The sequence below is a fragment of the Saccostrea echinata genome, unplaced genomic scaffold (assembly GCF_033153115.1).
Source record: "Saccostrea echinata isolate AGI-Se365-2 ecotype Australia unplaced genomic scaffold, CSIRO_AGI_Sech_v1 ptg000028l, whole genome shotgun sequence".
In the NCBI taxonomy this organism is placed as follows: Eukaryota; Metazoa; Mollusca; class Bivalvia; order Ostreida; family Ostreidae; genus Saccostrea; species Saccostrea echinata.
The window spans coordinates 10,107,316-10,129,219 of NW_026889777.1; the positions used below are offsets into that span (position 1 = coordinate 10,107,316).

Consider the following 21,904-nt stretch of genomic DNA (forward strand, 5'->3'; position numbering starts at 1 on the left):
TGGATAAGAAATGGATTATCCTGACAATATAGAGAAAATAGCAGTGTCCACGATTTGCTATGGGAAACCTAGCTGCAATAATGTAGCCCTCTCCGATTTTTTTAATCTGATATTTTCAGGAGAGGGCTACAATTCCACTGCATCTCCGTAATGGTGCAAATATATTTTTTAGATACGGGCGACTGCAGGAAAAATAAATTGTTTTTGCCTTTAACTTACTTCCAACAAGACGGAATTTTTATTCACTATCAACATCATAGCCCTTTATACGCGAAAAGCAAGTGAAATAAATCTGCGTGTTTACCAGTCATTCTCTTCAGCAGCCATGACAGTTCTCGCGTGACGTACTGAGACTTGAAATTTAGAATCACTTGATAAAGTAAATGTCGGTGTTGATAAATGTTTGTGTTGTATGATAACACTAAACATCGATAAATAAAAGTATTCCATGGGATATTTTTTCATAAACAGTGATATTTATGCTTAAAATAAGGGAAATCCTAAACGATCCGCTCCCCTAGATCCCGAATTCTCATTGGTTGTCCCAAAATAAAATCGATCAAGGTCAGTAAACATGGCGGATAAATTTAAGTTGTGATGTTGACATACACGAAAAATAACAGATATACGGATTGTTCTGTATGTTTTTGGATCTATTAATGTCTTGCATAACTACATTTTATGAGTTCAGGTAAGATATATCAATAAAATACCCAATTACTGATAATTTGAGCCGAAATCTGTGCGGTGAATCACTCCCGCACTTGCACCATTACGGAGATCCTAAGGAGTTGTAGCCTTCCCCCCCCCCCCTCCCCCCCCCAAAAAAAAAAAAAATCGGAGAGGGCTACATTATTGCAGCTATGGGAAACCCGAAATATGCGTCCGATCAAAAAGTAAAATAGGAGTTGCGAAATGGCATTCAGAACAAAATTTTAAAAAAAAATCTCATTAAATTTTATTCAGTGATATAGGAGGAGTTGCAGATAAGAGATAGTTACCCCATTAAGTTTAACGGACGGATTTAAGTACTGGTAGACGGACGAACGGACTTGCATACAGACGAACACCCTAACACCTTACACCCCCGCTTAGACAAGAAAAGCGAACGTGCAATTCTAACTTGAACTGCACGCAAAACCTCCCTCTTAACTTATATGACTGGGCCACTAAGAGAGACAACAAAATTGACAACATGTCCGATTAATACAAAAAACCGCAGATAATCAAAAATTTAAAATATATATATATAAGTAAAAAATATATAAGCAAGGCTTTTGTTCGTAGTTTCTTAATTGGCATATTGAGTACATTTTGTGTGTCTTTTACTTTTATTTATCAAGAAAATATCAGAATCTTTCTCATTTAGTGGCCTTCTTTGTCCCACCGTGTGTAATACAGTCATCCCAATCTGGCCAAAATTCTGCCTTCATCCTCTCACAGTAACTACAGAGATTTTCAAACTCTGAAATTAAAGATAAAAAGTATATTTAAAAAACTCAAAAGAGCTTCAGATGTACATAAATATATCGGTCCATTTTTATTCCAGACCAGTGAGCCACAGATCTGTAGCTACAGCAGTAGCCTTTTTTTTTTAAATTAAAATAAATTTTCTTGTCTTACTTTTGAATTCCTGTTCTGTAAACGAACCAAATCCATGCCAGTAGCACTGAGATAGAATTCCAAATACAGCACAGTCCGCCTGACAAGGTTTCTCTCCAAGCAAAAACTTTTTCTTCCCTAAAACAGGCATCATATACTAGTAGAGTACCAATGACGTGTCTTATTCATGCAATACTGATTTCATGGGTGTTCAAGCAATTTAAATACAAGTTTTCAAAAACAAAATTATTTAATTGCACATACCTAAAAACGAGGAGAAGTTCTTAAGGCATTCAACAATGATTGTCTGCACTTCCTCTTGAGAATGGCGACCTATTCCTTGCGCATACGCTTGTTTTCCTAAGCCACGTTTCACCATTTTCCTGACGATCCAAGGGATTTTTACATATTTAGAAAGTTCAACGGCTTCATCATAAATCCAGCGTTGTAAAACAAGTGTCCTAGATTGAAAATAAAATATGTCAATTATTATAGTTTCTTTCACTATTTCTCCGTATTGAGAAGGCATAGCATGATTACCGTTAAGTCACCTATACGGGATCATATCCATTGGACAAACTTCTTAATATATCCAATATTGTAAATTCTTAAGGTTTTTCTGTACAATATTTGTTACAATTCAGAATGTTTTATCAAACATCGATGGTATTGGTGTGATAATTTTGTTAATAATTCGATCGTTATCTTAAATTCCAACCGGCAAGATTATTTCAAGATATTTCAGGAAATTTTGAAAATTTAACTTGCGTTGGTAAAAGGAACTGAACTGAATTCTTCTCTCGGGGGCAATAATAAAAGAGTCAATAATGAAAAACAAGTTAATACTTATTTATGGTGAAAATTGTGCATTGTATTTTGTCATGACTGCAAAATAATGGTGAACTTGGACATTTGCAATTCATGCATTTAAATAAAGTAAGTCTTCAGCTAGGGAATATGATCATTTAAAACAGGCTGAAAGTCCCGAATACGTGACAACAAGACGTAAATTTGTAAAACTACAATGCAGAAAAAATGCATTGTATACAATGAAAATAAAGCAGGGTTAGACCTGAGAGATGATATAGATTCTCGATTTAACAATTACCAGTAGAAATACTCCTCGGCCACTTTTTGAAACGAATAAGCAATGGCCTTTTCTTCTTCTGTGAAGTCTTTGTCCAGATCTATGTTAAGTGTTTTATTAATGAACTTGATACAAAACTCGGAATCTGCCACCTCCTCTCCGTTGTATTCAATCCAAGTTAACTTTCCTTTAGAACTTCTGTTGGAACCACTGTCGAATTCATTCTGGTGTAAATATTGATAATTTTACTATTTGTACATATACATGTATTTTATATAGCAAAGAGTACATATACATTTTAACACAACTTAATGAATTCAATAATAATGACAACACCATTTAATATGAATGCGTGCACACATTGAGTGACGTATTGCTTCTTTTAATACATCAAACCTGATATGGAACTTTTGCCATCCTCAAATAGGTCTCCAGTTTTACAGCAAACGGAGTAAGACTAGGAGCAAATGGGCCTCTTGGTACTGTGTGGTGAATTACTGTGTCTCTAGGATAAGATTTCCTAATAAAAACACACAAGATTGAAGAATACAGACAGTCATAATTTTATTTTGATATAATAATTAATATGACCGTTACTCCATTCGAGTCCTTAATATACTTGTTATTGCACATGTATTTAATCATAACAGAGACATAATAACATGTCTCTTATACCAAAAAAATTGCTGAGATTTATTTTTCTCAAATACACTTAGTTGTCTTGTTTTTACTTCGAATAAAAAAAACCGAAACATTATACATATAGACACAATAACAACAACCTTCAATGAAAAACAAAGTTTAATGGTTTTTTTTAATTTACTATATACCATATAAATGCGAGAGGTATGTTCTATTTTCAGCTGCAAAGTAGTTAACACGTTTTATATTTGTGATATTAATTTAAAGTAAAGGATATTCTGAAAAATAAATAATATTTACTTATCAGTCGCTAAACTAAAATTTGTCATTTTAAATTTGTGTAGTTTTTTAAGATATTCAGTTACTTTATTTGTACTGTAGGCTGTAGGCCTGTACATACTGTTGATACAGACTTCTTGTGTCTGTAACAAGTTTGTAAATCTTAATTTGACCTAATAAATTAATAAATAAATAAAATAAAAACATAAACACAGAGACTTGAGCATCTCTAAAGAAGTAAATGCGGCAAGGGTTCTGAAAGCAACAATTTTAATAATTTTTATACATAAAATGGAGAATTCTATGAACAATATAGAAAGGCATGAAAAAATAAGCTGTTTTTAAAATATTAAAATATTGACCTATAATGAACTTTACAATAATCATGGACAAGCCCCGTTCCTTCACACATAGGACTACTTAGGAACTTATGAGGGTTCCGTCTTACCTGGGGGTAGCTGCAGATCTGTAGCTCGCTGGTCTGAAAAAAAAATGGGATGGACGACCCCAATTTTTTTCAGACCAGCGAGCTACAGATCTGCAGCTAGGGAGGAAGGTGATCAAGGTCATTTCTTAGTTAATTTAATGTAATAACCTTGAAATTCCTGCGACCGCCCCTCCACCCCAGAGATCCGGTGTTACATGTGAATGTAGCTCCCTTTAGCTTAATTAACAGCTAGGTACTTTTTTATGGTAAAATTTCTAGTGAGGAATAGCAATAAGGGAGATGCCTCACTGTTTAATGGAAGTTTTACCACTGATACAGGTTTGGGAAAAAATAGCGTCATTTAGTTAAAATTGGGAAAAATATCATAATTCACATTTTTTGAGATAAATTTAAATAGGAGCCATTTTTTGATTTGCAAAGCATTAATAAAATTTAATTAACTAATTTACATTCAATAAATCTGTATTGAAAATCAGCTTCACTTAATTGTTTGCTGTTCTGAAGTTTTATTTAATTTGAGTTTATTTTTTTTTCTATTATATTTAGAATAACATTAATGTCATGTTTCGAATTGTCTTTTGGGAATTTTCTTCAATGAAATTGGGAAAAACACACACTTTTTACCATTGGGAATGGGGCCTATTACAGGCCCCCTACGACCCCTAAAAAACCCCTGTTTGTTCAGTGTGTTAATTCAACTAGTATACACATAATTTTCCTGGTTACAATGAATTCTCTTAGTTTGTTTACTCAGCAATTTATCTTAATCTTGCCATGTGTAAACCATCTGTTAACCCAAAAATCCACTTAAACCCTCCAGTGATCATGGTGATGTCATACATTCTTGCAAAATCTTTCATTAATTTCAGTTTATGCCCACTAGAAATCTATTTTTTGGAATAATGTTTTCAATAGTTACATGTACTTCAAATAAGTGTAATTAAAAATATTGTTTGATAAAAGAATTTATATAAAAAAATATATACCATGATTAATGGATTATTTATTATTAATAATATTTTCAAAAAAATATGTTACAGGCAATAACTCTTACCTATGTACAAATAATTGATAAAATTTATGAGATCAGGAGAGGAGAATTGGGGATAAGTAGAAAGGGGGGGGGGGGTACACCTCTTCAAATTGTATTTCACTATTATGTTAGTTATTATAAGCTGCACATCAGCATATTCATTTACCTTTTATATCCTCCAAGCTTACACTGATAACATTTAAGTAATTCAGCAATCTCCTCATACTAAGAATTATCATTAACTATTTAAGCATTACCAGTTGTATTGACCCGCCAGGCTTTCCATACATTTAGATAACAATGTTGTTAGTCACCTACTTGGTTTTCTTTCTGCTTTTTTTACACACAGCTATGACAGTAATTCCGATGACTGCAGCCACACATATCTCTTTGAAATGAGTTACCATAAATGTCTTCACGTCTTCCATTATACTCATTTTAAACTTTTTGATTATGTATACACAAAATACGTCCACTGTCTTTTTGGTGTTTAAATCCGGTTTGGTTTGTATGGCTATGCGTTATGTACATAAATAAATTTACTTCGGAAAATGTTGCCCCAAAAGGCCTTTTTTGTTAGATGTTCATAATAATTTTTCTCCTCTCCTATTTTAAATACGATCTCAAATACCAGTAGTTGAGCAAGAAAAAAAAATTAACTATATATAGTCATAGCTTTGAAAATTATGATTAACTATAGTGATAGCTTTGAAAATTATGATTAACTTTAGTGATAACTTTGAAAACTATGATTAACTGTTATTATATACTTTGAAAACTATAATTAACTATATATAGTGATAACTTTGAAAACTATGATTAACTATTGAGATAATTTTGAAAACTCGAAATCACTGTTCGTCAGCTGCACCTTTTTACATTTAGCAAAAGAGTTTGTTGTTGCTCTAAAATTGGACATTGGAATTCTTGATGATCGATCGTCATTTTTGCCTTTAAACTATACTTCTTTACTTTCGCTAGTTAGTGACTAATTTCGAGACAAATGAAGTGATAAATAAATAAATAAAAATAAAATAAAATAAAATAAATAAATAAAGAAATAAATAATAATTAAAGAAATAAATAAAAAAAAAAAAATAAAATTAAAAAAATGAATTTAAAAAAATAATAAATAAAATAAAATAAAATAAAAAGGTTCTCATGCAAAAACAGCTTTACATGGGATTGATTTTAAGCGATCAATAACACAGGAGAAAAGTTTTCCTTTATCATTTAACTTCATAACTAATATATGTCATGGGCTACTTGATAGCAAAATTATTCAAACATTTTACAACTGAATTTATCAGTTCACTTGTCTCGAATTTAGTTAAAAATCATTACTAACTCGGGGAAGGAAAGAAGAATAGTTTAAAGGCAAAAATGGCAATCGATCGTCAAGAATTCCAATGTCCAAAGTTAGAGCAACAAAAACTCTTCTGCTAAATAAAAAAAAAATGCAGATGACGAACAGTGATTTCAAATTTTCAAAGTTATCACAATAGTTAATAATAGTTTTCAAAGTTATCACTATAGTTAATCATAGTTTTCAAAATTATCACTATAGTAAATCATAGTTTTCAAAGTTATCACTTCATATAGTTAATCATAGTTTTCAAAGTTATCACTATATATAGTTAATATAGTTTTCAAAGTTATCACTAGTATAGTTATTAATAGTTTTCAAAGTTATCACTAGTATAGTTAATCATAGTTTTCAAAGTTATCACTATATATAGTTAATTATAGTTTTCAAAGTTATCACTAGTATAGTTAATCATAGTTTTCAAAGTTATCACTATATATAGTTAATCATAGTTTTCAAAGTTTATTACTTTATATAGTTAATCATAATTTACAAAGTTATCATATCAAAGTTATCACTCTATATAGTTAATCACAGTTTTCAAAGTTACCACTACATACAGTTAATCATAGTTTTCAAAGTTTTCACTATAGTAAATCATAGTTTTCAAAGTTATCACTGTATATAGTTTAATCATAGTTTTCAAAGTTATCATTATATATAGTTAATCATAGTTTTTAAGTTATCACTGGTATATTTAATCATAGTTTTCAAAGTTATTACAATCATAGTCAAACAAATTGTCAAAGTGATCACTATGGTAAATCAAAGTTAAAAATTCATCACAATTGTACATAATATTCTGTGATAGAAGTCTCAATTAATTCCACATTAATTGCATAACATAGATAAAATCCAGTTTTACAGACTTTCTGTTTTACCAAAGTTATCTGATGATGTCTTGTATTTCAAATAATTCCATGCACGTTATATGCAGTACCGTTTATTTTAAATTTTATTTTTAGTGATTCTTCTTGATACCTCATGATTTTCAATGACTGTTACTGAATAAACATTTCTAAAATGAATATTGTTTGTCTTTCATTTACCTTGGTCAGTTTTATATTAGTAAATCACGTTATATTATCAACAATAAGTACATCAAACAAGATTATAGAGTTATCAATCTTATTTACAACGATATAAAGTACATTAAATTGATAATCATAGTAAATTAAAGTTTCATAGTGATCACTACAGTAAATCAAAGTTTCAATTTGATTAGAACATATGTTTTATTGTACAGTACATACAAAAGGATTGGATACAAGTTCTTTCAACTTAATAGATCCTCTCCTTGTTATACAAACGATGAATACAATATGATTATTATAACAAATATAGACATTAGGATGATTTACAAAAAATGTTACATGTTACACATGTAATATATATGAAAAGTATAAAGACACATACTCTGAGTAATCTACCAGAGCTTTAAAATTACATATACAATTTACACTGAATGCAATGTCTTTTGAACAAGAACTTTGCATGTTTATTTCAAAAAATTAAAAATTTCATTCTACATATGCATATGGAAATCAAAGACACTGTTTTTAATTAAAATCAATCTGATTCTCGAATAAATTTCTGGACACTACAGAAAAATTTGAATATTTACATCGCTAGACAAAAATTCGTTTCCACGTAATAAAAAATGAGTGTTTATCATACTTTGCTGGTTAAGTTGAAGAATAGTGTTTATTGAGTCACTTCTCGGAAGTTCATATTTCTTGCATACAAAGAAAAATAATAAATGTCTTCAGATTGGCCACAAGTACATTTGGGAAAAAAAAATATATTTCTCTGATATAGGTCGCTATTTAAGATACAATTATGTCTTAATTTAGTATGAATTATATTCCAAAAACGTTTTCCACATGAAAAATAAGAAGGTGGTTTAGAGGAGGGTGTAGAGATACGTTTTTACAAATTGACTGATGGACTTCCCTTACTCCCAGATTGAGAGAATTCCAGTTGTTAATTACGTCTGGGATTCTTTTTTAAAGAGTTCAAGTCTACATTTCGGAATTGTGTAGTTTTCTGTATTACGAGTATTGTAAGATGAAGTGTTCACTCGAGTGTTTGGAAAATCTGTTTTAAGTAATCAGGAACAGTGTTGTTATGTAATTTAAACATTATAGTTAATTTTGCGTTCTTCCTTCCCTCTACAAGAGGTTCCCATCCCGTTTCTGAATAGAAACAAAACGGGGAGACACGAAATGATACGTGCGGCAGTAAGCTGAACTTTTTCTAATTTTTCAGTATCATACTGGATACATCCATCCCAAACAGCGGGAGCATATTGAAGATGAGGCCTGACAAAAACTGTGTACATTTTAGAAAGTGTGTTACATCAAAGGGTGAATTTGAGTTTTTTCAAAAGACCAAGATTTTTATATGCAGTATTTACTATGCTATTAATATATTCAGACCAATTTCAGTCTTGTGAAAAATGTAGTCCAAGATATTAATGCGTGGATACACACTCTATTTGACATTATTTAAAATATGATTTTGGAAGCTCAAAATATATTTTTCAGTGTAAAGAATATAGCTTTAGTTTTTGAAGGGTTATTAATTTTAATAAACATTTTTTTCAGACCATATGCATTCATCTAAAACTTCTAGATCGTGATTGCTATTATATTCTATGTTAACAACATGTGACGAAGAATTTTGTATAGTATTGTCATCTGCAAATAATCTACAGAGTGATAACATGTAATCTGAAACATCATTTACATATATTGGAATAACAAGGGACCAAGGACTGAGCATTTGGGTGCCCCGGCATTAATAGCCTTGCTAAAAGACAAAATAATTTTGTACATAACTTTTTGAGTTCGATTATTCAGGTAACTTTGAAACCATTCAAAAAGATTACCAGAAATTTCATATGTTTGTGGTTTAAAAAGAAAACCCTTATGCCATACTCTATCAAAAGCCTTTGATAAATCACAAAATATCATACAATACGATTTTCCCTCATCAATGCTTTTGGCAATACTGTGATATGTTTCTAGCAATTGATAAACGATTGAAGCAATTGATAAACGGTATCAAGTTTTCATAGTTATCACTATATTCAATCAAAGTTTTCATAATTATTACAAGTATTTTTCAAAGTGTCAAAGATATCACTATAGTTAACTATAGTAAACTATAGTTAACTTTCGTTTAATGTAGTATTTTTTGTAAGGGTAGGAGGAGTAAGCATCTCCTGTCAACTAGTCACGCCAGCCGAGAGTCATAGGTATTGATCAGGTAGACAGAGTATTCAAATAAATGAGCCATGGGTCACAGCACTCACCTGAGTAACTTAAGCCCTTCTGTTATTCTTCATAAATATTCCTTTGCTAAATTATGATCGTTCATTGTAGCACCATAGCACCGTCATGATTTGAACAAAATTAAATCAACACTATCTGAGGATGCTTCCATATAAATATGGAAACAAATCTAAATAAATATGACAAATCAAGGCTTTCCTGTTCTTGAAAAGATTTTTCGTATAATGCATTCCTTTTGCCCACTGTGACCCCACCCTACTCCCGAGGGTCATGATTTGAACAAACTCAAATCTACACTACCTCCATATAAATATGACTGATCATGACTTTGCTGTTCCTGGTAAAAGGATTTTTGAACATTTTTCTATGTTTTCCTATGTAATACTATGATTGCCCATTTTGGCCCAACCCTATCCCCAAGGATAATAAATAAAACAAACTTGAATCAACATACCCGAGGATGTTTTAATATAAATATGAAATATAATAATATAAATATGATAAATATGGCTTTGCTGTTCTTCAAAAGAAGATTTTTAAAGATTTTTTCTACATATACCCATGTAAAACTTTTTTTGCCAATATTGGCCCACCCTATCCCCGGGGGGTCGTGATTTGAGCAAACTTGAATCTGAATTACATGAGAATGCTCCCCTATAAATTTTCCTATGTAAAACTTTGTTTGCCCATTGTGGCCTCACCCTACCCCGGGGGTCATAATTTAAACAAACTTGTATGTACACCACCTTAGGATGCTTCCATATGAATATAATTTATCATGGCTTTGCAGTTCTTGAGAAGATTCTCAGAGTTTTCCTATATATACCTATGTAAAACCTTGTTCACCCAAAGTGGTCCCACCCTCTTCCCGGTGGTCATGATTTGAACACACATGAATCTACACTACATGAGGATGTGTCTTTTAAAAATCTTTTTCTCAGCTTGCTAACCCTATGATAGCAAACATGACCTTGAAAAAAGAGAAAAAAAAAAGTGTGTTGTATAAACATATATTTCAAGAGTAATGGATAAGGCATTAGTATTTTCTTCAAAAAATAAAGTTACCTTCTCAAACCTTGAATCCGCATCCATTTCTACTTTATACCTTAACGAAAAATATCAATTTATCCAAAAAAAAAAAAAATCTTAAAAGAAATATAATACTTTACCGGGGAAAATGAATTAAGATTTTAACATATGCATTTAAAATCAATTCAAAAATACATTAAAACATTTTATTTTTTTTTTTAAAAAAAAAGGCAATTAAAGAAAGAAACAAACAAAAAACAAAGACATCATTATAAATAACATTATATAAAATAGATGTATAAATATTGCAAAAATTATTGAGTCACTCTAGTGTATTGAAGTGTTCCCTTATGAATAAGGACAGTATCCAGATTCTATTCAATACACTTTGAAAACACACACACACACACTGAACCTCTCAAACACACAGGGACTTGTTTTTTAATAAACTTTTAGCATATAGTATTATTTTTATAGTCTTGGTGAAAAGTGTATTACAGAAACAAGAGCCTGTGAGAAAACATTCATTTTTGTAAAAAGAAATCAAAAAAAAAAAAAAAAAAAAAAAAAAAAAAAAAAAAAAAAAAAACATAATACAAGATGTTTTGTCAAAGATTTATTTGACACTAACAAAAGTGTTTAGGTTCAAAACTAAAATAGAGGTAAACAAAAAATCAAACTTTATTTTATAAATTTAACGGTCTGGTAGACATCCTCATAAAGAGAGGAGAGAGGGAGTTCCTCATTCCCCTTGACATTCTCTACAGCAGTTTGAACCTCTTCTAGGACTGCTTTAACTATATGCTATACGACGGAAGTAAAGAAATGAATGTGATAATTTTTCATATGTTAGAATCGCTAGTATATCCTCTAAAAAACTAATAACACCAATTTCACTCGCGCTTAATTTTACCTTTAATTCGGTTTCGTCTGTCATGTTTGCGTTCAATATCTTCTCTTTAAAAGTTTCAATGGGGTCCTTTCTTTGCCTTATTAAATCAATTTCGTCTTTTGTTCTGTACCTTAAAGAAAACAGGAGTATAAGTACTTTTATGTTCTCTATAATATGAAGTATTATTTACATTTTTACATTTTATGTAAAACTTCCCATGCCTTTCTCATCCCACCAGTCATTGTTTAAATAAAAACAACCCTCTCGATTTACACTATGTGCCACTCTCTACAACATCTTTATAGTGTAATATCCGAATTATGATGAAACACGAGATTGCTATCATACGTAAGTCATATATCATTATCATATATCATTACAATTATATTCTTGTAAATTATTACCAATTAAACATTTCACAAATTATGTAAATAATGCCCTTCTTATATGAAGTGCAACTAAATGATAGACTTCAATATATAATACAGTATAACCACAACAGTGTTACCCCTGTAGTTAAATTTTAAAGCTTTACAGACTCTTGCAGCAACTTAATCTTGTGTACATTGCTGAGAAAATTAGAAGGATATACTGAAATAAAGCCATCTTACCCAAGGCCTTTGTCTTTTGCACTATGTCCACCGTATCTGTATGACATTGTCTCCACTAGAATTGGACCATTTTCTAGGGCGTAATTTTTGGCAAAAACAAAGGCTTCTCGGACAGCCAGGATGTCCATTCCATCAACCTATCAAAAAGGGTGTTAAAAAAACTGGGAACTGAGTCAGAAGTAATTTCACCGTTTTTAAGATCCATCTCTTTAATCCTTATCAAGGCCGACACATGTACACCATAGAAAATAAAATTACTTATGACGACCCCCCCCCCAGTAATTACGTCTTATGTCCCCTTTGTTTTGCTTTCCAGAGCGAACAAAGGCTTCTCGGACAACTAGAATATCCATTCTATCAACAAATCCAGGAACTTTTGTAAGATAGTGCCCGATCAAACTGTAAATGTTTGGTTGGAACCCCCCATCCTCCCCACCCCTATCCTACGCACATGTACAGCCTATATTCCCATGTTCTCGAGTTTTAGCCAGTTTTATTGCTTAGATCAATCGGGGTGTGTGTAAATGTCAGAGTGGTCTCAAAATTCTAAGTAAATATAATCCTGGTGCAGGAAGTGCAATAAGTGTAGGACCATTGCGAAAAATATTGCAGAGGCTGTCACCACGCAAACACATAATATAAAGTAATAGTACTGAAAATCACTTTTCATTCGTAAGAACTTTATTTTGGTATAATCACGCAAAACAGTCTGCTCGCGAAAATTTCATTCTCTTATATAATTTTATTAGCATAGTGTATATAGGCATTAACCAACATTCGTGAAAATTGTGTGTTGCGTGTCAAAATGAAGTATCTAACTAGCGCAAATAAGGTGTCGCGAAAATTTGGTGATCTACAGTAGTATAAGATTAGGTAAACTTGGTCTTATTTTCAGTATACAATATTAATGTGATTTTAAAGCATATTTCTTGATCATACACTACTTGATAATATATTTTAAAATGCACGTTGAATCTGGAGGAGATTTTGAACTATAAATATCCATTCCTTCTTAAAGGGAGATTTTGAACTATAAATATCCATTCCATCTTAAGGGGAGGGGGCCGACCCTCTGATAAGAGAGATAACTTCCAAAGTATATTATCCTAAAATTACCCGTAGTTTGTCATAACAAAGTTTAGTAGTGGAGACTCCCGGAACAATAACACAGGATGGAAACCTTAACTTCTATGTCCTTTTGCAAATATTTTTCACAGTTTTTGTTTATATATATAAATACACAAATATACACAATATAAATCACTGATTTTCCTATTCTCTTTGTCAAACTTTTTTCATATCATGCTCAGACATACAATTCATTTCTGAAAAAATAAGCACCACTACATACCTCAAACTCTTTTCCATTGGAATCAAATACTATAGTTGTTGATGAAAACCAATATTAGGAAATCAACAAGATGTGAAATATGAAGCAGAGGGTCACTACTCCTTAATTTAAGTGAAATAGACGTGTAAGAATTTAGAAATATAGACAAAAGAATTTACCCTCAGTCCGGGGATGTAGTCTCCTCTTGTATAAAATTCAGTGATGGCTGACACTCTCTCTGCTTTTGTTGAAATACTGTATACATTATTGTCACAAAGGTAGATGCAAGGAAGATTCCAAAGTTTTGCCATGTTAAAGGCTTCAAATATCTGGCCTTGATTGGCTGAACCTTCACCATAGACAGATATAGACACATTGGACTTATTTTTATATTTCATTGCAAAGCCAACACCGGTTCCAAGAGGCACCTAATGTAAATAACATATAACAATAACTCTCCTCTATTCTTGCGATTTCCAGAAAATTGGCATTTTTGAAAGATCAATTTTCACTTTTTGAAAATAGTTCATTATTTTATACAGTATAAGGGACAAGTTTGTATACAGATTATGACCAAACTTTACGCAAAAGAGACTTTGACATTATTCCATTTGAATTAAGATTGTATTCCAAAGTTGCATTGAAGTTATAATCTTTGGAAAAGTTAAAAATGTTTTATTCATACAAAAATGAACTTTCTTTGCTCTTGATTATCATTTTATATGAATAGGAAATCGTCTTTCACTTATAATGCTTTTATTGATACTGACAAAAGGACGTTTGAAAAATAAATATACCATAAATATTTAATCAATAAACATTGTTTCCTTAATACAAATCTCTATAAGAGATAAGTGAAGGTGAAGATAACGAATAGTGATCAATCTCATATATACTGCAAACAATACGAATCATGGGGCAAACACCGGGGCCTCTTGAAACATCAGTATATAACGTCGTCAAACGTGATAGCGGCGCACTGGGATGTAATAAAATTGATTCAAATGTGACATTACACAATAAAACGTTAGTAGAGAAGTTGTTCATAAATGACATTAGAGATTCAAGGACAGTTTTCATCTCCGTACCAAAAATAGTTAGGCCTATGCGAAGAAGAGTAATGTTTGTTAAATTCAGACGGCGAGGTACGTTATGGGTGACGTTGGACGTCAAACTGTGTGTATTCTCTGCTTCCTACAATGTAAGACGACCTTCCGAGGACAGTGGTGAATTTTAATGAGTCCTTCAGTCAAGAGTGTTAATGCCAGTTTGAAAAATCAATGAGATGCTAGAGAGATGCGTGTTAAGGACACGGGCCGGGGCAGTACTTAAAAAAATGATCATGGTGTTATAAAGAGACGTAAATTACGCTTGCTTTCGTGCGCCGATGTGTACTTCTATGTTTTTTTTCATTATTACATTATTTTTTCAATGAATGTGTTATTATCATGTAACTCGAAATTCATGATCATAAAATGTTGGTTTTTACTATGACAAGAAAAGAAATCTAATTAGCAAGGAGAAACTAAATTGTTTTCCTTGTCTACGACTTTTTGGGACAACTCTCGTATACCCTTTGGCTAGTCCATTAGAAGGGTTGTCAGGCCATTTCTTGAGAAGAAAAATGTTAAAGATATTTTCAATATAATTCTATGAAAAAGTTGGCCCCCTGTTGTGTCTGCGCCCAACCCCGAGGGGTCATGATTTGAATAAAACTTGAATCTACACTACCTTAGGGTACTTCTATCTTAATATGACTAATAAAATCTAGTTAAATATCCATTGTAATTTTGCTGCTAATTTAATTTGATTTTGTATGTAATACAATGGATAATAATCATAAATAAATAAATAAAATAATAATAATAATAATCTAGTTGTTTTAAAAGATATTACCTGTATATTCCCATTGTAAACAATTTCCAATTGTAAACAATCAGGTTATGATTGGAACAAACTTTAATCTACACTACCCGAGGATACTTCGATAATAATATGACTAATCATAACTTTGCTGTTCTCGAGAAGAAGATTTTTAAAGACTTTTCCTAGATATTCCTACGTAAAACTTCAACCCCCTCTTGTGGTCCCGCCCTACCCCCGGAGGTTATGATATGGACAAACTTGAATTTAGAGTATGTAATGGAGCTTTCACATAAGTTTGATCTTTTCTTGCCAAGTGGTTCTTGAGAAGTTTTTTAAAAGATGCCACCAAATTTTCACAAATTCTTAATTATCTCCCCTTGAAAAATGGCGTGGCACTTTCTGTGAATAAACTTAAATCCTCTTTATTCAAGGATGTTTTGTGGCAAGTTTGCTTGAAATTGACTCAGTGGTTTTTGAGAAGAAGACAAAAATGTGAAAAGTTTACAGACGTCAGAGGACACACGACCGAAGACAAACGAAAAAAGGACGCTGGACACTCTTTGATAAAAAAAGCTCAGGTGAGCTAAAAAGCCTAGGAGACAGTGAATAATTACTTTGTGAAGTCTATGGGCTATATTTGTCCTAAAAATTGGTAAATTGAAAAGAAAATAAACTTCATCTGTAAGTAATCAATATAAGGAGACAAACAACCAAAGCCCATTGTCTACGCGAAAAACGAGTAAGTCTAAAAATATGACAAAAAGACGGAAGACGAGGATTAACACTCCGACCATTTCATGGCAGGGGCGTAAACGTTTTTAAAAAGTAATGTAATAAAAAAATATCTACCGTGGCTCCTATTATTCCGCTGCCACCAAGCATGTTTCTCGAGTAAAGATGCATGGCGCCACCTTTACCCTTACAACAACCAGTTGATTTCCCTGTGGAAAAAGAATTGGAAACCTTTTATCAATTAAATACAAAACAGTTTTGTTAACTCTTGATGTAAATTCGATATTTGTCTGAAAAAAAAAATAGAAAAGCAGATTAATTACTGATAGGAAAAGACACAGACCATGTAAAAATGATTTGAAAATATCAATATTCTATGGTTTCAAATTATTTTTGTTGAACAAAAGCGTAGGATATGAGTTGTCTCTTTCATTAGAACTTCAGAACACAAGATTGAACACAAGGCACAAGAGTGAACATGGGTATCGTTATATTACTTTGATAAATGTCTTTATAAATACAATTTATTCCTTAGACAAATGCCCTTATCACAGTAAAATACACATATTGGTTAAAAAAAATCATACTACTGTAGAAGCATTAAAATTCGTGGAGGGAGGGCATTTTTCATTGATTGCTTAAATTTCACAAGTTCGTGGGAACCTAATTTCGCGTATTCTCTTATACCTACAAAAAGAAATATGACTTTGTAACCATAGTTTCTTAATTCGTGGAGGATGTTAGTTCGTGGATGAGAGGTAACCACAAATTCCATGAAAATTGAGCCATCACGAAATCTAATGATTCCACAGAATATAATATCGAATTGCCTATACAACCAATTTATTTACTATTGCTTACCCAAAAATTCTGCCAGAATCTCCTCGACTGGTATCCCTCTAGCATAGGCCCAGCCATGAACACGGTATGTGCCCACTAATATGTCCTCTGTTGTTATGGCTGCTTCCACTCCAGTTCGCACAGCTTCCTGTAACAGGACAAATTAAATTTTACAGGTATTGTTTCTTCGTTAGTGAAGCTAATGTATTTAATCTATTCTTTCTTTTTTTAGCATTATTCTTCATATGTATTTCTACAGGATCAACCATATAGTTTTACCATAAATGTCCAAAAGGATAAGGTAACATTTTTTTTCGATATACGAAATTATCCTATGATGAAATGTCTGACATTTCAATATTTTGAGGCAATCTAAAATAGCTAGATATTTTCTTGCCTGATTTTGTCGTAGAAGGTATACAGTACATGTTCATTTTGAAAAGAATAATTAATTTACGAATATTTTTTCATTAGATATATTAAAGCTATATGGATTGACTACCCTAATTTCTGTTCTATATTATTTTATTGGATCGTCATACAGACTTTAATGGTATGTTCAGGCCCTTTCAGGATAACTGCGGTACTACTCTTTTGCAGGGCAAATTATTAATATTTTGCGAAATTTTTCATGACAGATAATCAAATTACGTATATTCAACAAAATATATCATTTTGCCTAACAAAAAAGCAGTACTCCAGTGATCGCGAAACAGACTATCAATGCCTTTCAAATTTGCTAGGGATATAATGAAATTAGTAAAGATACCGAATAGTGATTGGTCTCAAAAAACCTATAATCAATACAAATAATGTAGCAGGGCATAGAACACGGACCCCCTAGGAATTCCATGGGTAGGATCGGGTGTCTAAGAGGAGCTAGCATCCTTTGTCGATCAGTAACACCCACTGTTTCCCTTGTGATCAGGTAGACGGAATAATCCGTTGTCAAATTTAGAATATAAACAAAGGTCAAACAATTGGTATGATATATGTCAGTCAAAAAAAGGCCCAAATGGTAGGTTGTAATTGCTTACAAGGTCATTATAACGACCATCGTATCTTTCATCAAATGCTGACTTTAAACTAGGTTATTAAATACCCATGTAACATTAAATTATGGAAATGCTGACGTCATAAGTCCTTCATCACGAAGATGCAACCAGTTTATATATTTCAGTATATCAAAGCACAGAAAAAGAACTTTTCAACTTTATTTTTTAGAAAAGGAAAAACAATTTGTAGTATAAATATACCATCACATAGAAAGATGAAAAAGCGGGTTTTTTTTTTTACATATCGGAAGACGAATAGTTGTGGAATTGTGGATTATTCATTCCTTTAAAATTCGATATTTTAACAATAAAATGAACTCAAATGTTCCAAAACGTTTCAAATTAAAATAAAAAGATTTTCTTGGAATGATGCACATTTCTATAAAAAAGTGTATAGTTTTACTCTTGCTACAAAAACAGAACAATAAGGCACTTTGTCCCGTCTTCATTTTCAATTAATTACAGGTAATACATGTACTCTGTTAATTTTTATAAACTCTAATATTTTGGATGCTAAAAATGACAGAATATTTTTTAAAACTTAAAGAATTTTTCTTTCAAATTTAAACTGTACATATAAATTTACCAATGTAGCTAGACTTAAATAATTAAAGTCACAGACATTAAAGCTGAACACGCTTCGTAAAAGGAATTTGTCCACCATATTCGATTATTCGTTATATCTGAGAGCCCCTATCTAAAGCCGCTCACTTAGTCAGTGTAATAAGTCGTCGCCGGTGTAGACGGACGCATACTACACAGCACTCGTTAGCGACAAAAAATAACTTACTTCCTCTAATGCAGGAGAATAAGATACGGATAAAACTTACGACGGTTGCACTGGTCAGAGTGCAGTGTACAAACAAACACAAATACACCTAACTGCAATAAAATGTAAACAAAGGTATTGTAACATAACCAGCACGAACACGTGTCGCCATTCCACGCCGATACCCGTGACAATAAAGCAGTCAGGTGTATCGAATGCGAAGGGTATATCCCGGTGCTGATATCGTAGATAGTGTAATCGAATTTGGCTTATGCCTGTTTACGAGTCGTACTCAGCTTTAAGCACACACAAGGGGTAAACAAAACAATAACGATAAAAAAAGATTCTTTACATACCTGATAGTATATTTCAAAAATTTCATTAATAGAATTTAAACATAAAATATAGTAAATATAAAATATAGTGAATAAATAAGAAGTACATCTACAACAGTCGTGGACTTTCCTGTACGTTTTTTCCCGGGATGATTTTATTATCATGTTTTACTAAGCATATTTTCGTTTCATATATTATTTTTTAGATAAAAACGATGCTACATTACATACAATCTGGTTCTGATTTAATCTCTATATCAAAAGTCATAATAATTTAACTCAAGGACAGAAGAAAAAGTATTCTAGATGATGTAAAATCAAACTATCTCTTACAGAATTATTTGTAGGGTACAATTGAAAATTAATTAGGATGAGAAAATGTATTTGAAAAAACCCCCCAACAAAACAAAACAAGAAATATGAACAATATTATTTGCTTCTTTATACAGTTGATATCAATCATGATACCGTTTTCATATCAACTGTTGTAACGCTCTTCACAATGGTCTTTGCATTAAAATGATAAAGTCAAATAAATTATTCATATAATAGTGCATATTCATATAATAATTATAATGGTATAAAACATATGATAGGTATATGTAAAACATATGTGATAAGAAGAATCCCCCATGGTTTATCGTTGGATGTGATTTTTATCCAACTTTTTGTGTGTTCCTACCGCACAAGTGATGAGATAAAACTTATATCCAACCACAAACGATTGGGGATCCTACAATTTAATTTATATCTCTAAAACATTTTATTGTCAGTGGGGTAACTCAAAGACATGAAATTGATAAAAAGGCATCTTGATGAAGAGAGTATTAAAAGAAATTTAAGAGAGAATTTTACCATTCCTCGACATAGATGCAGAAATCCCCGAATATAGTTTTGTTCAAATAGTTTCTTTGCTGCATGTCCTATCTCTCTCATTCCTGTCATGGTCTTAAAGTAACTAAGGGCATCCTTCCTCGTGAGAGTAGATTTAGTTGATGGACCAGTTTCTAGTCTATGTAATTGATAAGGCTGCCAAAACAAAACAAAAAAAAACTTTAAAATGCAATGGAATATAAAATAAGGTCGCTTCACTTTTAAAGGGACTGAAGGATAAATTCAAACTTAAAAAGTTCAGAATACTTTATGTCTAGACATAAAATGTCTACTATTATAGTTGTGCTTTCCTTTACAACAAAATAAAATGTTATACTACTATGATATTGATCTGAAGCTAATAAAATGGTTGGTACTTCTACTGTAAAGACAGTCTCGTTGACAAAACCTCGTCTTGACAAAAAATGCAGAAATATCTGTAGAAAACAAAGTAATAAAGCCTTTGATAAAAAAGAATATGTTGTCAAAAATCTTTCACAGACAGTAGGAATCTTTATTATATTGAGATGGTTGCTTTATTGATTTTACTTTATAAATGAATAAATAAACAAAATACTCATCAGTTTTGAAATAAGAGATAAACATATACCTTCTGAGAAACTTTCCCATGGGCGTGCATTTTCTCATTTCTTCTTAAGTTGTAAGAATCACGTGTTCTACATTGTAATAAAAATACATATAGGCCTACATGTATATATTAGATGGGTGAATATGTAAGTTTCTTGGAAAAGCTGTTGATAGCAATGATTTTATCACGTGGGCTTAGTGGTTATGTCGATTACAATACACTTTTGAAACCCCCTTGTAAAGAAGAATTCAAGACTGTTTAAAATATAGGAAATTGCAATGAAAATAGGATGTGGATCATTTGGGTGCTTTTAGATAAGAAAAGAAGAACTCTCGACTGTTTAAAATATATGAATTTGCAATTGAAATAGTAGGTGGATCATGTGGGTGTTTTTAGATAAGAAAAGAAGCCGAATATTTAGCGAGGATTCAATTTTGGCATTATTCACGATAGTTCTGAGATCGCTAAAATTGAATATCAATAACAATTTGTTCCATATCGGTTGTTATAATTATCTCTCTTGACATTATAAAATCGCTAAAATTACTTTTCGCTAAAAATATATACCAATTTTTGGGGATAAATCGCTAAATGAGCGTCTCTCTCAAATTTCCACTTCTACGGTATACGAAATTGCAATAAAAATGGTAGGTGAATCTTGTGGGTGTTTTAGATAAGAAAGGATCTCTCGACTGAAATATACGAAGTGCAAAATAAATAAATAAATAAATAAAATAAAGTGGATCATGTGGATGTTTTTAGATGAACAGTTTATGGTTAGAAATATCACATTTCCTATTATTAGGTTGCTCTCTTTGGATAACCACTCAGGGCTCTTAGATTGGTTTAATTAGGAAGACATTTTCACCCAGTAAAACAATTTTCCATTTATATATGTAGAATGCTCAGATATGTGAATAAATCTAGACAAAGACCAGTCAATAACATCAATCCTTTAAGAACTTGTGAAAGACCTACCTTTTTGCTTACGTAGCAAGTTAATCACAATTTCATGGGATGCGTTTAGCAGTCTAAAGTGAAATATGCAAATGTGGTTGGGATGTATGCGTAATATTGCTTAGGTACTTTCCTTAGGATTAAGTAGCTATCGATCGATTTACTTAATAAGCAGGATAATTATTCGACTTTAATATCCGGTAAACTGACGAATTGTACAGAACTAAATGTACACTATGAAAAGGAAAATATTGTGCAGTGTTATTTGCAATA

The 21,904-nt window shown here is 31.6% G+C and overlaps 2 protein-coding genes across 2 annotated transcripts; both read right to left on the reverse strand.

Annotated features, from left to right (window-relative positions):
* Nucleotides 1–1,355: 1,355 nt before the first annotated feature.
* Nucleotides 1,356–5,577, reverse strand: LOC133193734 (failed axon connections homolog). The gene is made up of 6 exons (XM_061329676.1): nucleotides 5,410–5,577; nucleotides 3,086–3,209; nucleotides 2,711–2,913; nucleotides 1,867–2,063; nucleotides 1,624–1,740; nucleotides 1,356–1,465 (listed from the first exon to the last, which is right to left on the reverse strand). Exons 1-6 carry the CDS (start codon nucleotides 5,526–5,528, stop codon nucleotides 1,362–1,364), a joined length of 864 nt encoding a protein of 287 aa, XP_061185660.1. The 5' UTR covers nucleotides 5,529–5,577; the 3' UTR covers nucleotides 1,356–1,361.
* Nucleotides 5,578–11,463: 5,886 nt separating this feature from the next.
* LOC133193506 (pyruvate dehydrogenase E1 component subunit alpha, somatic form, mitochondrial-like) lies at nucleotides 11,464–20,725 on the reverse strand. The gene is made up of 8 exons (XM_061329471.1): nucleotides 20,696–20,725; nucleotides 20,068–20,241; nucleotides 17,075–17,201; nucleotides 16,331–16,422; nucleotides 13,795–14,043; nucleotides 12,286–12,422; nucleotides 11,696–11,804; nucleotides 11,464–11,586 (listed from the first exon to the last, which is right to left on the reverse strand). The coding sequence occupies exons 1-8, from the start codon at nucleotides 20,723–20,725 to the stop codon at nucleotides 11,464–11,466; spliced, it is 1,041 nt and encodes a 346-aa protein (XP_061185455.1).
* Between the last annotated feature and the right edge of the window lie 1,179 nt (nucleotides 20,726–21,904).